Source organism: Cuculus canorus, chromosome 5 (genome assembly GCF_017976375.1).
Source record: "Cuculus canorus isolate bCucCan1 chromosome 5, bCucCan1.pri, whole genome shotgun sequence".
In the NCBI taxonomy this organism is placed as follows: Eukaryota; Metazoa; Chordata; class Aves; order Cuculiformes; family Cuculidae; genus Cuculus; species Cuculus canorus.
The window spans coordinates 23190561-23209515 of NC_071405.1; the positions used below are offsets into that span (position 1 = coordinate 23190561).

The 18955-nt window shown below is 42.6% G+C and overlaps 2 protein-coding genes across 2 annotated transcripts in view; one reads left to right on the top strand and one right to left on the bottom strand.

Moving 5' to 3' along the window:
* The first annotated feature begins 760 nt into the window (after positions 1-760).
* On the top strand, positions 761-9702 carry PSMC1 (proteasome 26S subunit, ATPase 1). Its single transcript, XM_054067134.1, has 11 exons — positions 761-860; positions 1663-1716; positions 2555-2651; positions 3052-3176; positions 3689-3874; positions 4076-4204; positions 5093-5189; positions 5366-5555; positions 6514-6665; positions 8441-8595; positions 9407-9702. The coding sequence occupies exons 1-11, from the start codon at positions 858-860 to the stop codon at positions 9539-9541; spliced, it is 1323 nt and encodes a 440-aa protein (XP_053923109.1). The 5' UTR covers positions 761-857; the 3' UTR covers positions 9542-9702.
* A 4499-nt stretch (positions 9703-14201) lies between these two features.
* NRDE2 (NRDE-2, necessary for RNA interference, domain containing) overlaps positions 14202-18955 on the bottom strand; it is a 34874-nt gene continuing 30120 nt past the window's right edge. The window contains exons 13-14 of the mRNA XM_009561301.2: positions 15583-15654; positions 14202-14929 (exon numbers count right to left, since the gene is read on the bottom strand). Of these exons, the coding sequence (XP_009559596.1) occupies positions 14804-14929; positions 15583-15654 (198 nt within the window). The 3' untranslated portion in view covers positions 14202-14803. The remainder of the gene's footprint in view (positions 14930-15582; positions 15655-18955) is intronic.

Consider the following 18955-nt stretch of genomic DNA (forward strand, 5'->3'; position numbering starts at 1 on the left):
CATCTTTTAAACAGCTCCAGGGAAGGTGACTCCACCTTCCTGGGCAGCCTCTGCCAGTGCCCAATGACCCTTTCTGTGAATTTTTTTTTTTTTATATCCAGGGTGAACCTCCCCTGGCAGAGCTTGAGGCCGCCTTGTCCTGTCCCTGTCACTTGGGAGAAGAGGCCAGCTCCCTCCTTTACACAACCTCCTTTCAGGTAGTTGTAGAGAGCAATAAGGTCTCCCCTCAGCCTCCTCTTCTCCAGGCTAAACAACCCCAGTTCCCTCAGCTGCTCCTCATAAGATTTGTTCTCCAGCCCCCTCACCAGCTTCGTTACTCTTCTCTGAATCACAGAACCACAGAATGGTTTGGGTTGGAAAGGACCCTAAAGCTCACCCAGTTCCACCCCACCAGGCTGCCCAAGGCCCCATCCAACCTGGGCTTGAACACCTCCAGGGATGGCGCAGCCACAGCTTCCCTGGGCAACCTGTGCCAGTGCCTCACCAGTCTCCGCGTGAAGAGTTCCCTCCTAACGCCCAATCTAAATCTGCCCTCTCCAATTTACAGCCGATCCCGCCCCTCCCAGCCCTAGACGCCAGCAGCTCGGGGCCCGGCACGGCTCACTCCGCCCGATCCCGCCCGTGCCTCGCAGCGAAGCTCAGCGGCAGTGCGGGGCGCCCCCTGCCGCTCACTGCCGGCGCGACGCCCCGAGCGCGGCGACACCGACCCGCGGCCCGGAGGGGCGGCAGCACGGAGCACGTGTCCCGGCCTCGCCCCGCCCACACCGCCCTTGTCCCTCGCCGGACGCCGTAGCGGCGTCGCGCCCCTCGGCGCAGCACTTCCGGTGCGGCACTTCCGTGCGGGGAGCCCAAGCGACATGGTGAGGGGGCCGCTCGCTCCCCTGTCCCGGGGCGCCGCCGGCTGTGCTGCTGGCGCGGTAGCAAGCGAGGCCGGCCGGCCGGTCGTTCGGTCGGTCGGTCCCGGGCCTCCTCGGGCGCCCACCGCCATCGCGCGGAGATTTGCGGAGTCAGCGGGGCCCACAGGCCGGCCCTGCAGGAGTGGAGGCGCCGAGGCTGGCCAGGGCCTCCTCGCTGGTCGCCGCTGTAGGAGTGAGGAGGCTCGCTGGAGGGCGGGCGGCAGAGCCAAGGGGACGCGCCGCGGCGCCTGGTGCCGCCCGTTAAAGTGTGGTAGCGAGGGGTGCGACAGCACAGGGAGTCGGAGCAGTGGCGGATGAGTCAAAACTCTCAGCCGTAAAGGCGTCCTCTCCTGCCGCGTAACTCCACGGTTCTCTTTATTCACTGCCTTTTGACGATTGGTTGGAATGTAGTAGAACTTTGTTTAGATAGGAGAAATCTCATTATTTACATAGAGCTGACCGTGGGCTGTGAGATTCTTAGGGATGGCCTTGTATCTGGCTGCTGTGTTGTTTCATAGAATCATAGAATAGTTTGGGTTGGAAGGGACCTTAAAGATCATCGAGTTCCAACCCCCTGCCCGTGGGCAGGGACACCTCCCACTAGATCAGGCTGCCCAAGAAACCATCCAACCTGGCCTTGAACACCTCCAGGGATGGGGCAGCCACAGCTTCCCTGGGCAACCTGTGCCAGTGCCTCAGCACCCTCATCATGAAGACGTTCCTTCTTATGTCTAGTCTAGTTTATTGTTTTTTTCTTTTTACTTAGGGCCAGAGTCAGAGTGGCGGACATGGTCCTGGTGGTGGCAAGAAGGATGACAAGGTAACTGAAAACAAAACAAATGCTTCTACTTACGGCTGTGCTGCTGCGGAGCCTGGCTGCAATAGGCTTTATTTTACAATTAATTTTTTTTCATTCTTGTACTCAGAACTGCGTGAAATGATGCTCTTGCTTGTCGTGAAACCTCTAATCTCTTCTGAGTGCATGTTGGAGAAGATGAGTTGCTGTTCAAAAACAGAAAACAGGGCTTAACTGTAAAGGAAAACTGAAATTATTTAGCAGTAGTTATTTCATTTTAAAAAGAATGAAACTATAAATCTGTCTGGGTTAGGAAGGACTATTTGCCTTCAAGCTGTAGCTTAAGTAACTGGTTTTGGTTTGAAAATGACATCAGACTATCACCTGCATGAGGTCTGTACTCCCTCTTGTGGACCCTTAGAGGCTTTTACAGTTCCCTTGGGAGATTGAAATGTAATGTACACAGCAAACTGTGCCTGAGCTGGCAACTGAATGTGTATTACCTGTTGAAATGCAGCAGAAATGTTGACATCCAGTATTTTCCTTATCCTTTCATCTGCAAGTTTTGTTTGTGACTTACTTCAGGGCTCAGCCTTCTGTGTCCTGAAAATTGGCTGAAATCTAAATTAGAAAGAGGAATGTAAAATAAGCAGGAGAAGAAATTTTTTTAACTTTCTTAAAAAATAATAATAATACTCCTGATTGGGCTTCTTACTGTACATCATAGAGGAGGCAATTCTGTTCCATAGCTGTTCAGCTTCAGTTGAGCTCTCTGTGCAACCAATATCCACATGTATTTTTTTCATTGTTAATACCCTGATTTTCTTTTTTTCATGTTTTTTTTTTTCTCTTTATGAATAAGGATAAGAAAAAGAAATATGAACCTCCAGTTCCAACCAGAGTGGGGAAAAAGAAGAAGAAAACCAAAGGACCGGATGCTGCCAGCAAACTCCCTCTGGGTGAGCATTCTGCCTGCCCCAGCAGTCCCATGGGCTCTCTGAGAAATGCAGAGCTATCCTCTCCCTTAGATGTGGCTGTATAGAGGTTGCAAATGATTAAACAGAAGGCCAAATGTGATTTTGGTTTTAATTTACTTAATTAAACAATAATCTTACTTTGTGTTTTTATGCAAGGTGCAGCCCCGTGAATTCCCAGGTTAGAGAAATTGCAATGAGAAAAATGCAGGTGAAACACTTCTAAATACAATGTTTCACCTCAAGTTACAGTGGAACAAGTAAAATAGCCACTGCTGCTTGTATAGAAGTTGTCAGAAAAGCAGCATTTCTGGTGATGAATTAGTGAACAGTTGGTACCATGTCAAACTTGGTCTAATATATTGTGATTCTACTTTGATGACAGTGACTCCTCACACACAGTGTAGACTCAAATTGTTGAAGCTGGAGAGAATTAAAGATTACCTCTTAATGGAGGAAGAATTTATCAGGAATCAAGAACAAATGAAACCTTTGGAAGAAAAACAAGAGGTGAGATTTGAGTGAACTGTTACTTCTAGTATTACAATGTGCTCTATTATAAACTACTTCATACAAAAGCAACAGAAATAAAGTGCCATGAATGTGTGAGTCAATACAAATGTATTATATATTTTGCAGTTCTTCATTAAACCTCATTTACTGTCCAGAAGACAGAGAGTTTTCTTCTTATGTTTTAATGGTTTGAGTCTAAGCACGAGTTACTACAGAGGAATCCACACTGTCCTTATTTTATTTCTTAGTGGTCTGTCAATGCAGCTACAAGATATCCCTTGACAGAGAAAGAATATCCTAGCTATGCACACTCATATAGTGGTGTTAATAGGATAGGACTAAAATACTGGAAGGATTTGTTACTGTCTGATGCTTTTATGCCTTTTGGGCAGCGAAACATTAGCAAAGGCTAATTCTGTTATGTTTGGTGTGAACTGTTGAGCCAGTGTTGTGCAAGAATGTTCTTCCCTGTGTTCTTGAGTTGCTTCTTGGATTCTTCTTGACAACAGGAAGAGAGATCAAAGGTGGATGATCTGAGGGGAACACCAATGTCTGTGGGTACCTTGGAGGAGATCATTGATGACAACCATGCTATCGTGTCCACATCAGTAGGATCAGAACACTACGTCAGTATTCTGTCTTTTGTGGACAAGGATCTGCTAGAGCCGGGCTGCTCTGTTTTGTTGAATCACAAGGTGAGTTGTTTTTATAAAATGAAGATCTGGTACTGTGTTTAAGAGAGCGCTTTTTTTTTTTCCGAGAGTCACAGGATCATAGGGTCTGAGAGCTAATACTGTTTATTTCACACACCTGAATAGATGGGCATTTGGCTTAGGATTGAGCTTGTATTAGTAATGCTGCTTGCTTTTTTTGACAACTCTTAATGCTTGAATTAGGTTCATGCTGTGATAGGAGTCCTGATGGATGACACAGACCCTTTAGTTACTGTGATGAAAGTGGAAAAAGCTCCTCAAGAAACATATGCTGACATCGGTGGCCTTGACAACCAGATTCAAGAAATCAAGGTATTCAGTTGTACTAATTTACACTGTTAAGTAAACCAGCAGTGTAGCTGTTATACTGGGAGCTCTAAAGTGTCACAGCAGGACCAGCTGATGTGTATGTAGTATTCTCTTCGGTCTTGCTGTAGTGCATTTTTTCATTTGCTTTTGCTAGGCAAGCTCGTGGACTTGAATCTCTTAAGTGGGTAGCGCACCCATTGCAAGCTGTACGCACAGAAACCTTTCATAGTTGTTGTGGAATGTGTAGAGCTCTCAGGTCATAAAACCTCTGCAATAACTTATTATTTTACAACAACTAAAGTTGTGAGTTGTTTTATAAGTACAGAGGTTGTTTTGAGTGTCTGATGCTGTATGGTCTAAGGATTTGGTGAGTAGGGTTTTTTTGGCTTGTTTTGTTTCGTTGGCGGTTTTTTCCTACCAGTGGAGTTCTATCTGAACCCTGGTACAAAGCAACCTTTTGCTTTGAGTATGTGTCTAAAATCATAAACTGCTTTAAAATATTGATCTGTTGTATCTGATAACTCATGGTGGAGGCATCCTTTCACAAAGAGTTCTCCCACCCCAAGGTCCTCCATGAGTGTTTGAGAGTCAGGAACTCACAGGTTCTAAATGCAGTGTTGTTCCTTTAGGTTGGAGGAGGAGGAACACTCACTGCTCCTCTTCCACATGAGAAGTGGAAACAATAGGATGACTAGAGCATTCTATAGAGCAGTTGTCCACCTTAGAATTAGAGGCAAGAGAGAGACATACTTTTCAAGGTCTGTCTCGAAATTAGTTGAGTTCTTTTTGCCTTCATTACTCTTATAAGTACTGTTCTCAAAAGCCCCACAGAATTTCTGTAGAGAGTGCTCATAGTGATAAAAACTCAGGTTTGCTTTTCTTGTGCTGCAGGAGTCTGTGGAGCTTCCTCTCACCCATCCTGAATATTATGAAGAGATGGGTATAAAGCCACCCAAAGGAGTCATCCTGTATGGCCCCCCTGGCACAGGTATCTTACAGTACAGGAACAACTATGCTGAGCTAACGCAAGCAAATTAAATTATGCTTACTTATCGCTAAAGCATTGCCACGTCTGTCGCAAATTCAGATGTCATATGACTGTGTGGTTACAGCACTTTTCCTCCCCGCGAACTAATTACAGTTTTTATTTCCAACTAAAAACAGGTAAAACTTTATTAGCAAAAGCAGTGGCAAACCAAACCTCAGCAACCTTCCTGAGAGTGGTTGGTTCAGAACTTATACAGAAATACCTGGGTGATGGTCCAAAGCTTGTGCGTGAACTGTTCCGTGTGGCTGAAGAGCATGCTCCATCGATCGTCTTCATTGATGAAATTGATGCCATTGGTACAAAGAGGTACAATATTCAGCTCCCACTTCACACACAAGTATTGTCAGGGACAGTAAAAGGTTTACTAGAAACACTTCTTTTGTAACCATAGTGTTAATTCAGTTTCTTAGCTCTGCTGCCACTTTCATAGTACTGTTTTTGATGTAAGCTATTTTGTCCAAGTTGTATTGCTTTGAAAATCCCTCAGGCTGGTTGGAACCGTCTAACACAAATAGTCTTTACAGCAGTCAAATGTTTTTTAAATAAATAAAAAGGTGCTCGTGCATATTATTGCACAGCTACTGGCCTGAACTCTGGGATGAGGCAGTTTCTGCCCTGTGTGTTTCAGCATAGGTAGAAAGGATTGTACCAACGGTGAAATGCAGAACACACGGAATTCTTCGCGAACGTTATGTTCGTTCCATGCTGTTCAGATGTAGATTATCTAGTCTGATAGTAGCAAAATGAAATAGATGAGTTACAATGCAGAGAAGTACAGCTGTGTTTCAGGAAGAGCAGAGTTAAACCAGGATCCACACCAGTAAGGTGGACAGCTGTAACTGCTTGCATGAGGAAAAACTCTGAAATGGAAAAATGAGTGACAAGCTGTATTTTCTATGAAGGAGATGCACGTGCTTTTAAGAATGAGTGTTTTTTCCTATTTTTTGTGTTAATTTGTTAATTTTGTTAGGAGAATAAAGAGATTTCCTAATACATAACAAACACAGAGAGAAGGCAGACTCCCTGCACATTATGGCTGTTACTTTCTCCAGGTAGAATAGTTCAGTGTCTCCTTACTTAGATGTCACTAAATGATTCTGAAACCTGTTTTTTGTTTTCTGTGGGTGAACATTAAATTTAAAAAACACTGTTATGGGTGTTTTAAAAAAAACGTGCTGTTTTATTTATACGTTTGTGGTAGTTACATAAAGTGTGTTCTTAAATTTGCATAGTGCTTTTTCTGACTATATTGTTGTCTTTAAAGGTATGACTCAAATTCAGGTGGTGAGAGAGAGATCCAACGTACAATGCTGGAGCTGCTGAACCAGCTGGATGGCTTTGACTCTCGGGGGGATGTTAAAGTTATCATGGCTACAAACAGAATAGAAACACTGGACCCAGCTTTAATTAGGCCAGGTAAGAGACCTCCTGCTGCAATGCTTAAGTCACTTTTCTTATGAAAGGACTTGTTATAACTCATCAACCATAGGCTGGTAAAAAGAATGCGAGTTACTAGTGTGTCTGTGTTCACCATCCATGTTGGTGTATTTGTTAAAGTTGGCACCCATTCACAAATTTCCAGATGGGAGAAAAACCTATGGAAGAGAAGGAATGTCTTAATTCCTCTTAGATATACATAAACAATTTGAATGTTCTTCTTTTGTATTAAGATGGTGTAGCTCCTTTAAGTACTTGTTAAGGCAAGCTGTAATGTAGCAGCATTTTGTTAACATCTTCAGCCACTGGGGAAGGCAGGGCAGTCCCATTTCTGCTCCATAGATGAAAACCTGAGCCTTAACAATGAAAACCTGGATTTTGATGCATTGAAACCAGTCTACTTCCTTACACTGCTGTCACTGGGGTATAAGTGAAGGAGAAGTCATCTTGTACTCTGAATCTGTATTACATGTTGAGCCAAGGGCTTGAACAGGCAAAAGTAGTATTTTTAAATGGCCACTAAAAAATGTACCAAAATATAGCACACCTGTAGGTTCGGTAAAATCAGAAGTTAGAAAGCATCACAAAGATCAAAAGAGTAAGCTATGCCTCCTCTTAGTGTCCTCAAGTATATCTGAAGTATCGAAGAGGTTGTGAAGATATTCCTCCTGAAGTAACAGGAGTTAAGAAAGAGGACAAAGGTAACAGAAGATGAATTTGCCAAAGAACTGCTCTGAGCAGTCACTGGACTTATGGACCCAAGGCATTTAGCAAACTCCACAGTATGAAGCTGCTGAGGTGTATTTGTGTTTTTTCAAAAGGTCTAGGTTTGTTGCCATTTTAGCCTTACTCCTCCATATCAAAACCAGTTGCTGTTACAGTACAGAGCAGAAAATGCTGTACCAATATTAAAAGATAAGCTAAGAGAATCTAAAATTTGTTGGAAGGAAACTTCCTATACCTGTTTGGTATTTAATTATAAGCATTGCTTGAGCAACAAGGGCACTTCTAGCAGATAAGTAGGCTGATTTCCATTGTGTGTGGTAGTTTGGAATATCCAATGTGAGGCCATCAGCCCTTGTTAGAAAAGGTAAATAATCTAAAGAAAAAGAGGAGTGATTCAGAGATAGAAAATATCTTTTTAAAAGGTTGCTCATTAAAGTTGGAACAATGACTACCAGAACATCCAAAGTCTACTGACAGAAAGGAGACATCTGGTAGGGACTTGCAACAGAACATCTTGGGCAAAAGCTTCCTTCTTCAGTTAGGTTTTGGGTTTTGAGGTTTTTGTTTGTTTGGTTTGGTTTTTTTAGGAGATTGGTTATATAGAAAGGAATTCCTGAGTCCTTGCCATAGTGATTTATTTTGTGTGTGTGACAGAAAATCAAACTTTGGAGCTAAATGTTATCTCAAAATAGAATAAAATTTATTACAAGAACAGAATTATTTGATTAATACTCTTCTGCCTATGACACATTAGGGATTTTTATATTTACCTGTGATTCAAGTGCTTCCCAGGTGAGGTGTCTCTTCCCGGCAGTGACACAGACTTCTTCAGCAGTGCAAAGGCTTTCAGCTCTGGTAGCTTCTGCTCATTACAAACACAATAGTCTGATCGCACTTTCTACACTAAGATGCTGTTGATTGTGCTGTGAAGAAACAGTTACTGTCAGTCTAACCTTGAAATGTTCATCTTGCTCCATTTCTTATAGCTGCATGCAAAACACCTAAGACTGAACCTTTCTTTCACACAGGACGTATCGATAGGAAAATAGAGTTCCCTCTACCGGATGAAAAGACCAAGAAACGCATCTTTCAGATTCACACAAGTAGGATGACACTGGCAGATGATGTGACTTTGGATGAGCTGATTATGGCAAAAGATGATCTTAGTGGTGCAGATATTAAGGTCAGTGTACATGACTATGGTTATACTTCAAAACATAAATCAATTTTCATTGTTACTGCATCAAAAAACAGTCTGTTCAAACTGGTCTGTAATTACCTGTGCTTACATCACAGAGGGACAGCTAGATGGCTTTAAAATACCTTTTGTGAGTGAGTGCCATGTACTTGACTTTAGTAACAGGAAACTCATAATTCTCATCAAAATCATAATTATGAGGTAGCTTGTGCTGATAAGAGTAAGTACCTCTGTTACCTGAGTATGAAATCTTAAAAGTAGCAAAGTGGAATTTTGCCCAAACATGCAGCGTGTCTCAAACATTATGTAAGACTGTGCAAGATAATAATTTTTAGAGACTTATATTGCAAAGAGTTATAAATGTAACTGTAGATTAGGAAGCTTCAGATACACATAGTTTGTTTTTCTAAAGCAGGCAGAGCACCTTGCTGGAGTTACCACACTGGTGCACTTAAGTAAACATGACATTACTTTATCACCTCATTGCAGAAGGATAATGTGGGCCACTCTTACAGAGCTGTGGCTGCATCTGTTCCTCACATGCAAATGCTGTTGCAAAACTGCCTTTCTGTCATGGAGGTGTTACTGCAACTACAGGAGGATGTGCTCAGCTAGCTCTGTCCAGATTGTTGTATATGCTTCAGTGCTACTGAACAGCATCAAACTTCAGAATGTAGATTTTGTTAACAATCTTTGCTTCTGCTACAGAGGAATAGGAAGATGCTGCTGTCTTCTGAGGTGTGGCTTGAAGGGGCTGCACAGAGCCAGCAACTTATTCTTGCTTTCTCTGTTGCAGGCAATTTGTACAGAAGCTGGATTGATGGCTTTGAGGGAACGGCGAATGAAAGTAACAAATGAAGACTTCAAAAAGTCTAAAGAGAATGTTCTCTATAAGAAACAGGAGGGAACGCCAGAGGGACTGTATCTTTAAGTTGTCTGTCTCCTTGGGGGACTATCATCAAGAGTTCCTGACAGTCTTGTGTAAAACTACGTAGTCTAGCTAGTTTTTATTCCTGAAGAGGTTAAATCCTGCTGGAGTGTGGGTTTTCAGTCAGTGTAACACTTCCTTTCCCAATAAAACATTTACTTGAACTGACCTGTTCTGGTGGCAGAGATCTGTTGTTTACATGGAACTGGCTGTTGTCAATCTGAGATTCAAGAAAAAATGCTGGGGCTGTGATCCAACCCCCTGTGCTGCCCCAGCACAGTGTGCAGTGAGGAGGGTGTAAGCAGGTTCCCCACCTCTCAGTCCTTCCTAGGCAGGGAGTCTTTTACAACTCCTCTATAACTGCTCTTGTTCTTAATTACTTTTCTATCTCTCTCTTTAGGGGCTAAGTAAGTAGGACAAAAGGCACTTTTGCCTACCTCAGTGTCCTAAGGCATTTACACAAAAATCAATGGAAAACACGCAACCTTAGGTAACGGTCAGAGTTTTAAAAGAACCCATTGCTATCCAGCACTTGTGCTTACAGGAAAGCAGGGTAGACACTCCTGAGTATTCTTAAGGATCTACATGTTAAGGTTAAGGTAGCAGTAAAGAGTTTATATAGATGTGTTTTTACCAGAAGGTTACAGTTCATTATATAAAGACACTTTCTTTGCACTTAGAGAAGGTCTTGGAAAGGAACCAACATCTCTACAGCCGTGCACTACACGGGGCAAGATGTATGTTCTGTAAAGTCACCAATCAGCCTGGGTGCTAGATGTATATGGTTTGCAAAGAATAACTCAACTGCCGCCTGTTCTGCAGTGTAATCTTAAAATGGATTCTTCCCCTCTAAACAAATCTACTGCCTGCAGCTCCATCCTCACAGGAGTCAGATTTCTATTTTGCCAAGTTGTAGCGATGCATGTCCTGCCTGTTAAGTATTCTACATGCTGTACTTTGTGAAGTGCTTGTTAAGTTTCAAGTAATTAATTTCCAAACACTGTACGTGTGATTAAGGTTTGTATAAAGTTCCAGTTAAGCAATGTGCAGTCTTTGTTCTTGAAACTTTCTGTGGGAGCAATTCCTGGCTAGTAACAGCTGCTGGAGATTTATACACACAGCAAATCCTTTGATAACTGCTAGCACTGTAACAACAATGGTAGCAGCAAGGCCAAGAGATTTTGGGTTTGTTTTTCTATGTTAAAAATGATGTGGTTTATTGTTAAAAACAAGCCCTACAGATGAAGAGAGTTCTTTTCTTTCATCTGGATGACAGGAACCCTGAAATAGACTTGTTTTTCATCTGGAGATAGAAAAACAACAAGCAAAGTTTTATTACCCATTCTCATAAACCTTGTGAGATCCATCCATGGAAAGGTCACAAAAACACAGTGATTTTTTAGCACTTTCTAATCATGGCAGTTGATCTCATCATTGCTTGAGGGGCTGAAGAGCGTTACAGTGTGTGGTGAGCGTGGCTTTTCTTCTGTGGGACACGGCTGTTAATGCTGGCTAGAAGCACCAACCACAAAGGGGTCAGTTCAACCTAATGAATGAAAGCTGCAATGTATTAAACTAAATGTGGTACCCTGTCTGCTACAACAGTAACTGGATAAGAAATGTATGTGAAAATTAAATTATTACTTTTTGCAGCAGAATTTAACTTCTGCCACTTTCTACAACATTTCTGAACCCAACTCACAAAGTTCAAGATGAGAAAGCAAACAATGTATTCCCTGTAAGGACAGGAAGACCTACTGGAGTCTGCCTTTAAAGGCAGGGTTTAGTGGAGATCCTGGAGAAAGGGAGCAGCCTCTGACCACCCCAAATGAAGGGGTGCTGTGCTGGGAGAAGCTGTACAAAAGTAAGGGCGCTGGGGAAGGGACGCAGGGAAGAGACTGGAAACAAAAAGTCACCACAGAAGGTTGGAACTGATGATCTTTCCGAGTTCCTCCTAACGATGGCTGTTCTGTGATTCTATGATGCTGAAGAGAAACACAAACATAAGGACAATGAAGCTTCTCCCCTCCTGGGACTTAGAGGAAATAACATTCTGCTTTCATGGGACACAATTTGTGATGTTCCTGTTCAGTGCACAGAGTTCCTACCTCCAACTTGTGAGCTCTGTCATTTCTGAAAGAAGCATGGATTTTAAAAATAAAGGCAGTATTCTTCACAAATACTAATCAGAGAATCATAGAATGGTTTGGGTTGGAAGGAACCTTAAAGATCATCCATAGGCAGGGACGCCTCCCATAGACCAGGCTGCCCAAGGCCCCATCCAACCTGGCCTTGAACACCTCCAGGGATGGGGCAGCCACAGCTTCCCTGGGCAACCTGTGCCAGTGCCTCACCACCCTCATAGTGAAGAATATTTCCCTAATGTCTAATCTAAAGTTTCCCCCCTCCAATAAAAAGACATTCCCTCTTGTCCTATCACCACATGCCTTTATAAAAAGCCCCTCTCCAGCTTTCTTGTAAGGCTCCTTTCAGGTACTGGAAGGTCACTATAAGGTTTCCCCAGAGCCTTCTCTTCTCCAGGCTGAACAAGCCCAACTCTCTCAGCCTGTCCTCATAGGGAAGGTGCTCCAGCCCTTTGCAGCCCTCCTCTGGACCTGTTCCAACAGTTCCATATCCTTCTTAGGTTGAAGATTCCAGAACAGGACACAGTATTCCAGATGAGGTCTCACAAGAGAGGAATAGAGGGGCAGAATCCCCTCCCTCGACCTGCTGGCCACGCGGCTTTTGATGCAGCCCAGGATACAGTTGGCCTTCTGGGCTGCGAGCACGCATTGCCAGCTCATGTTGAGCTTCTCATTGACCAGCACCCCGAAGTCCTTCTCTGCAGAGCTGCTCTCAGTCAGATCATCCCCCACTGTGTACTGAAAACGGGGATTGCCCTAACCCAGGTGGAGGACCTTGCACTTGGCCTTGTTGAACCTCATGAGGTTCTCACAGGCCCCACTTCTCCAGCCTGTCCAGGTCCCTCTGGATGACATCCTGTCCTTCCAGTGTGGCAACCACACCACTCAGCTTGGTGTCATCTGCAAACTTGCTGAGGGTGCACTTGATCTCACTGTATGTATCACTGTTGAAAATACTGAACAGCACTTGTCCCAGTACAGACCCCTGAGGGACACCACTTGTCACAAATCTCCATCTGGACATTAAGCCATTGACCACTACTCTCTGAAAACGACCATCCAACCCCTTTCTTATCCACTGAACAGTCCACCCTTGAAATCCATCTCTCTCCAATTTACAGGGAAACATGTGAGGGGCTGTGTCAAAGGCTTTACAGAAGTCTAGATAGATCACATCTGTCGGTTTACCCGCGTGATGTTACCCCATCATAGAAAGCCACTACATTGGTCAGGCAGGACCCACCTCTGGTGAAGCCATGCTGGCTGCCTTTAATCCCCTCTCTGTCTTCCATGTTCTTTCTTTTCTACCCTCTTCAAAAATAGACACAATGTTGCCCTTCTCCCAGTCACAAGGGACTTCTCCTGACTGCCAGTGACTTTTCAGATAGGGGTTGGCCACCACATCAGCCCGTTCCCTACAAACTCTGCGATGCATCTCATCAGGTCCCATAGACTTATATCTGTTGTACATAAGGCAAAGCCCCCCTGGTCATCATCTTGCTGTTCCTTGACCCAGCAGGGGTGAGGAGAGGGGTTGTCAGCAAAGACTAAAGCAAAAAAGTTGTTGAGTACCTCAGCCTTGTCCATGTCTGTTGATATGAGGTCACCATTTTTGTTCATCAGTCAGGGTACGCTTTCTTTAACCTTCCTTTTCTGGTTGACATACCTGCAGAAGCCCTTCTTGTTAGTCTTTGCTTCTCTTGCCAAGTTCAGCTCCAGTTGTGCCTTGGTCTTCCTGACTAATGAATTACTTTTATAGCAAAACCAGAAGCACCTGCAGCCACAGCAATGAAGCACGGCTCTCAAGAAGTACCGCAGTACCATTGAAAAATCTGCATATTCCTGATAATATTTAAAACAATTGCAGCCAAACTTAAGTGTTTTGTATCTTGCATTGAGCTTCTACAGGCAGACCTGAGCCTTAAGTTCAATGGCTTTGTCATTTCATAGCCATAGTTTTCCATGTAATCACATCTCACCAGCTGGATGATCCAAATCATCTCAGTGCTGTGACATTTGTTAGTTTTCTCCTGAAAATCCTCTGAAACAATTTCAGATATTCCTTGGGTGCAGGTAGTCTCTTCCAGAGGAAGATCCATTTTCTGAGTACTTGGGTGTCAAGTGCTAAACACGTTTCAGCATATTCTTTCTTATAAAATGTATGTAACATAACTATCTTTAAATTGTTGTTGTATTTCATATTGCAGCTGTAGGAACGTGCCTGAAGGCTCCTGGATTAGAAGCTACTAACTAAACAGTCACGTTTTCACTACCTTGCCTTCTTTGGAGACGATTAGATACAGACCTCGACTTCTCTTATGATTGCACATATTTGGGTCAAAACAGAGTAATCCATTACAAAAACTTGTTTAAATGAGCTGCTTAGAGATGCACTATGGGTACAACTAACTTCACTTTTAATACATTCACTGTTCTGTTAATTTAAGAAATAAAAAATAATTCAAGTTCCTTTTGAATTTTCAAATAATCTTGTATATTTATCATAAATATTCATATTAAAATGGTCATCTGTCAAAACATACAAATACAACTCCAAAATAGGTGCCTGCAGAAGCAGTTTTTTAGCTTTTTAGAAAGGGTTTATGTACAACTGTAACTGCTGTATGACTTGGTAGTTATATATACACAGGCATGCACACCAAGCTGAAGGAAATTACAGAAGTCTGCCAACTGGAGGACAGTGAAGCATCCATTTGGCAGATGTTTATTTCCTGTGCTGCTCACCAAGCCATAGTTGGCGTGTACTGAATCTCTACTGAACTGCAGGGAATGTAAATTCCAACAATAGAAAACGCAATGTGGGCAACATTCAACAGGAGGATATTTATAAGAGGTATCCTTCTGTGGGAGCCAGCAATACTCCAGGAAAGTGGAGGCAGTTCTGTGGGCAAAATGCAGTACTTGATTCCAGAATACTTGCAGCCAGTGGAACTCCATCAGGATAGCAATTTATAGAAAAGCTTCAAAAAAAAAGAATCAAACCCTGAAAAAAGTACATAGTACCCAAGTCCCAACAGAGTTCCTGGCTGAAAAGAGACAGGTCTAACTGGTAGTTTTGGAACTAGCTTCCATACTTCTTTCACTCATCTTCAGCTTCCTTTTAAACCTCTAATAGTAGATCCAGCTCTTCCATAGGTACCCGCAGCCTCAATTCTTTTTCAGTCATTAAATCAAGCGTCTCTTGCAAATGGTCAGGGAAGTACTCTACTGCATCCAAATAGAGCACCTAGAAAGACAGTGAGAACATTTTCTGTGTCACCTTTCTATCAAAGCAAGAAACAGAGTATAAAGAAGTACAGAGATACGCAAACAACTCTGTAGCACGAACGTTAAGAAATATCATGTATTTCTTTAAAACAACACAAAAAGAATGAGTAGTTTTACAGTGCTGGCAATGTAGCTGTTAAAAGTCTTTTCTAACTCTTACTAAATAATTTTATTCAAAATATAACATGTAGGTCAAGAGACACTGGAGCATTTGACAGGTATTACCCAAGTGCTCCTGAATAATTTCCTGTACTATTCACTACACACATTTTTACTTGCCTATATATTTCTAGTACTACCATGCTCATGATAAAACATGGTCTGAAAGATGGGATTACTTCTAGATCACACAGAGAGAAATTTATTACCCCCTTGCCTCATACAATGCAACACCTTCCTGTTCTGAAACGCAAAGAACACTGACAACTGTGTATGTTTCCATTTCAGATGCATCTCTTACTTGCAGAAATTCTGACAGTTCTTCTCATTCAAAAATCTCTCCCTTCATTTGCATATGACTCATTACAACAACTACTAAATTCTAATTATTTTTTAAATATAGAACTTCAAAAATTAGAGTATGACAACGGCTTTTTTTTTTTCTGTGCTTACCTTTGCCCAAGGACAGTTTTGAAGGGCTTTATAAAACAATCCTTTGCATTTTTCTTTTTCTCCTAGTGAAGCCTGTGTGAGGAAAAAAATGTTCATACTTCAATGCAGTAATAGCTGAAATAATAAAACAACTGTCTCTGAGAGACATTACTGCTGAAAAGCTTAGCTTCCCTCTGCTAAGGAATTCTTATCAGTATATACTGTGGTAGCTGTGCAATTTGCTAAGTTACACTGATGACATTCTTCGATGTAATTGAAGAGATGTCTTTAAGAAGCTTCAGGGCTTTACTTGTAAGACAACTAATAGAACCAAGAGTAGCAGGAAGAGCTTCTGCTGAATGGTTCAGTTACAGTCAGTCCCCGTGCCTGTATTTGCCAATAATACCACAAGGGGAAAGAGTGCTAATCATTAACTAAAACTTACACCTGATGTACTACACACATACCACAATAAAAGCATCTCTGGTACAGTGAAGGTGGCAATACATTTTTTTTGTGCATTGAAGAGATCATGCACATACACTTTCTTACTCAGCAGAAGCTTGTTAAGGCTGGATCAGCTTACATTCATTGAATAACAATGCTATTTAATGTTATTTATTACTGTAAATGTATTTTTTCCTTCATCTTTTTAGCATCTAACAAATATTCCTTCTCATTCTTGTGAAAAAGATATCTTCAGTGAATGAATCATTAATGATAAAATATACACTGGGTGATTTTACTTCAGCATTTGCACAAACCGTTGCCTCATCAGTAGTTTGCAAAGAGTAACAGTAATTCAGTTACACATTCCTATAAACAAAGTTGTATAAAATATTTACAACCATGTATTTGTCTGGGAATGGTCACAGTAACAGTCCGACGCGAGATCTCAAATACAAAATGAGTCCCCTCTTTCCCCTGCCTCCTCCGCATTTCACAGCCTAATAATTGCTGTTCCCCTCTGACAACAAGGACATTAACAGGTGAGTAATACTATGGAATGAAATTCCCCTTACATGAGTTCCAAGCACTTCTTTTGTATTTTAATCTTCCACGTTGTACTTTGCAGAAGCAAGAAAAGAACCGACATGACAAAACTGCCTATGTGAAGTTGATTTTATTTATGTACTTCCATGGTGAACTACAGAAGAAATGAACATTATTGGTTTTTGGTGTTATTCCGAAATGCCAGCTAGCATAATCTTTATACATGATGCTTTTAAGATACAAAAAGATTGTGAGAAATCAAGGCAAGTTCTAAAAGCTATAGTTATGTTTATCCTAGCATGCATTTAATTTACATGTGGATCGCACCTTCCTTGCTCCAATGTCAAATCAACAAAAAAATCTTCATCTGGGAAAGTTGCTACAATATAGAGAAAATAGAGAGAAAATATTTGACAGGACCATTTGAAAGTCTTTTTACCATATTCTTTATTCCACCATAAGTCAGAAACTTACAGATGCTGACACATTACTTTTTTCTAATTCAGATCTTGAAGTTGTTCCAGGGATGTAGTGAGGAATACTAAAGACCAGATGGAATCGAATCTGGCAAGGGATGTTGAAAACAACAAAAAGGGCTTCTGTAGGTACATAGGTAACAAAACCAAGGGTAGGGAAAATGTGGGCCCATTGCTGAATGGAACAGGGTATTCTGATTACACAGGACATTGAAAAGGCTGATGTATGGAAGGCCGCCTTTGCCTCAGTCTTTAGCAGCAACACTAGGAATCCCAGAGACCAGGGGGAAATGTGGAGCAAGGAAGACATAGCTTTAGTGTAAAAGAATCAGGTCAGGGATTGCTTAAGCAAATGGGACATGCCTAAGCCCATGGGCACTGATGGGATGCACCCAAAAAAGCTGAGAAAGCTGGATCACTGCAACTGAGAGAAGTGTCCAAAGACTAAGGAAAGCCAAATGTCACTCATCCTCAAGAATAGCAAGAAGGAGGACCCAGAGACCTACACACCAGTCATCCTCCCCTTAATCCCTGGAAGGTGATGGAGCAGCTAATCCTGGAAACCATTTCCAGGCACACGAAAAAAAAGCAAATCATCTAAAGTAGTCAGCCTGAATTCACCAAAAGTCACACTTGACCAACTTGATAAACACTATAATGAAATGCGTGGCCTGGTGGATGAAGAGAGAGCAGCAGACATCACCTATTTGGACTTCAGTAAGGCCTTTGACACTGTCTCCCATAAGATCTTCTGAGACAAGCAGAACTGGATGAGCAGACAGTGATGTAGATTGAAAACTGGCTCAACTCCTGGGCTCAGAGGGTGTTGATGAGTGAAACAAAGTCCACTTGGAGGCCAGTAATTAGCAGTGTATGCCTAGGGTCAATATCGGGTCCGATGCCTTTTAACATCTTTGTTCATGAACTGGCTGACAGGGTGCAGTTTACCCTCAGCAAGCTTGCAGATGACACAAAACTGAGAGGAGCGGCCAATACACCTGAGAGTCATGCTGCCATCCAGAGATACCTCGACAGGCTGGAGAAATGGGCTGACAGGAACCTCAAGAAGTTCAATAAGCAAAAGTGCAAAGTTCTGCACCTGAGGAAGAACAACTCCACGCACCAACATATGCTGAGATCCACCCATCTATAAAGCAGCTTGGCAGAAAAGGACCTGTGGTTCCTAGTGGACACCAAGTTGAACAGGAGCCAGCAATGTGCCCTTGCTGCAGAGAAGGGCTAATGGTGCTCTGGACTGCATTAGGCAAAGCATTGCCAGCAGGTCCACAGCAGCAATCCTTCATCTCTATTCAGCACTGGTGAGGCCACACCTGGCATCCTGTGCTCAGTTGTTGGCTTCCCCCTAAGAGCTAGACAGTCATACAGGAGAGAATCCAACAAAGGGCCACTAAAATGTCAAAGCGACTAGGATATCTCTCCTGAGGTTGAGAACAGGGACTGTTTAGCTCAGAGAAGAGAAGGCTCAGGGATGAATCTGATCAATAAGCAAAAATGCCTGAAAGGAGTGCAAAAAGGAGAGGGAGCCAGGCTCTTTTCAGTGGTGGCCACTGACAGGACCAGAGGCAATGTGCAAACTGAAACACAGCAGAATCCCGCTGAACATCAGGAAACACTTTTTTACTGTGAGGGTGACTAAGCAGTAGCGCGAGTTTCCCAGAGAGTTAGAGTCTCCATCCTTGCAGATATTCAAAAGCCCTCTGGTCATTATCACGGACAACTGGCTCTAGGTGGCTCTGCTTGAACAGCAGAGTTGGACAAGATGATCTCCAGAAGTTCCTACCAACCTCAACCGTTTTGTGATTGTGAAGTTATACAAAATCAGGAGCTAGATTTGACAGAAATATCGAAGTCCTTACAATTTCCTTGCAGAACACAAAAGGCAGTTCTAAAACATAAATATGTCA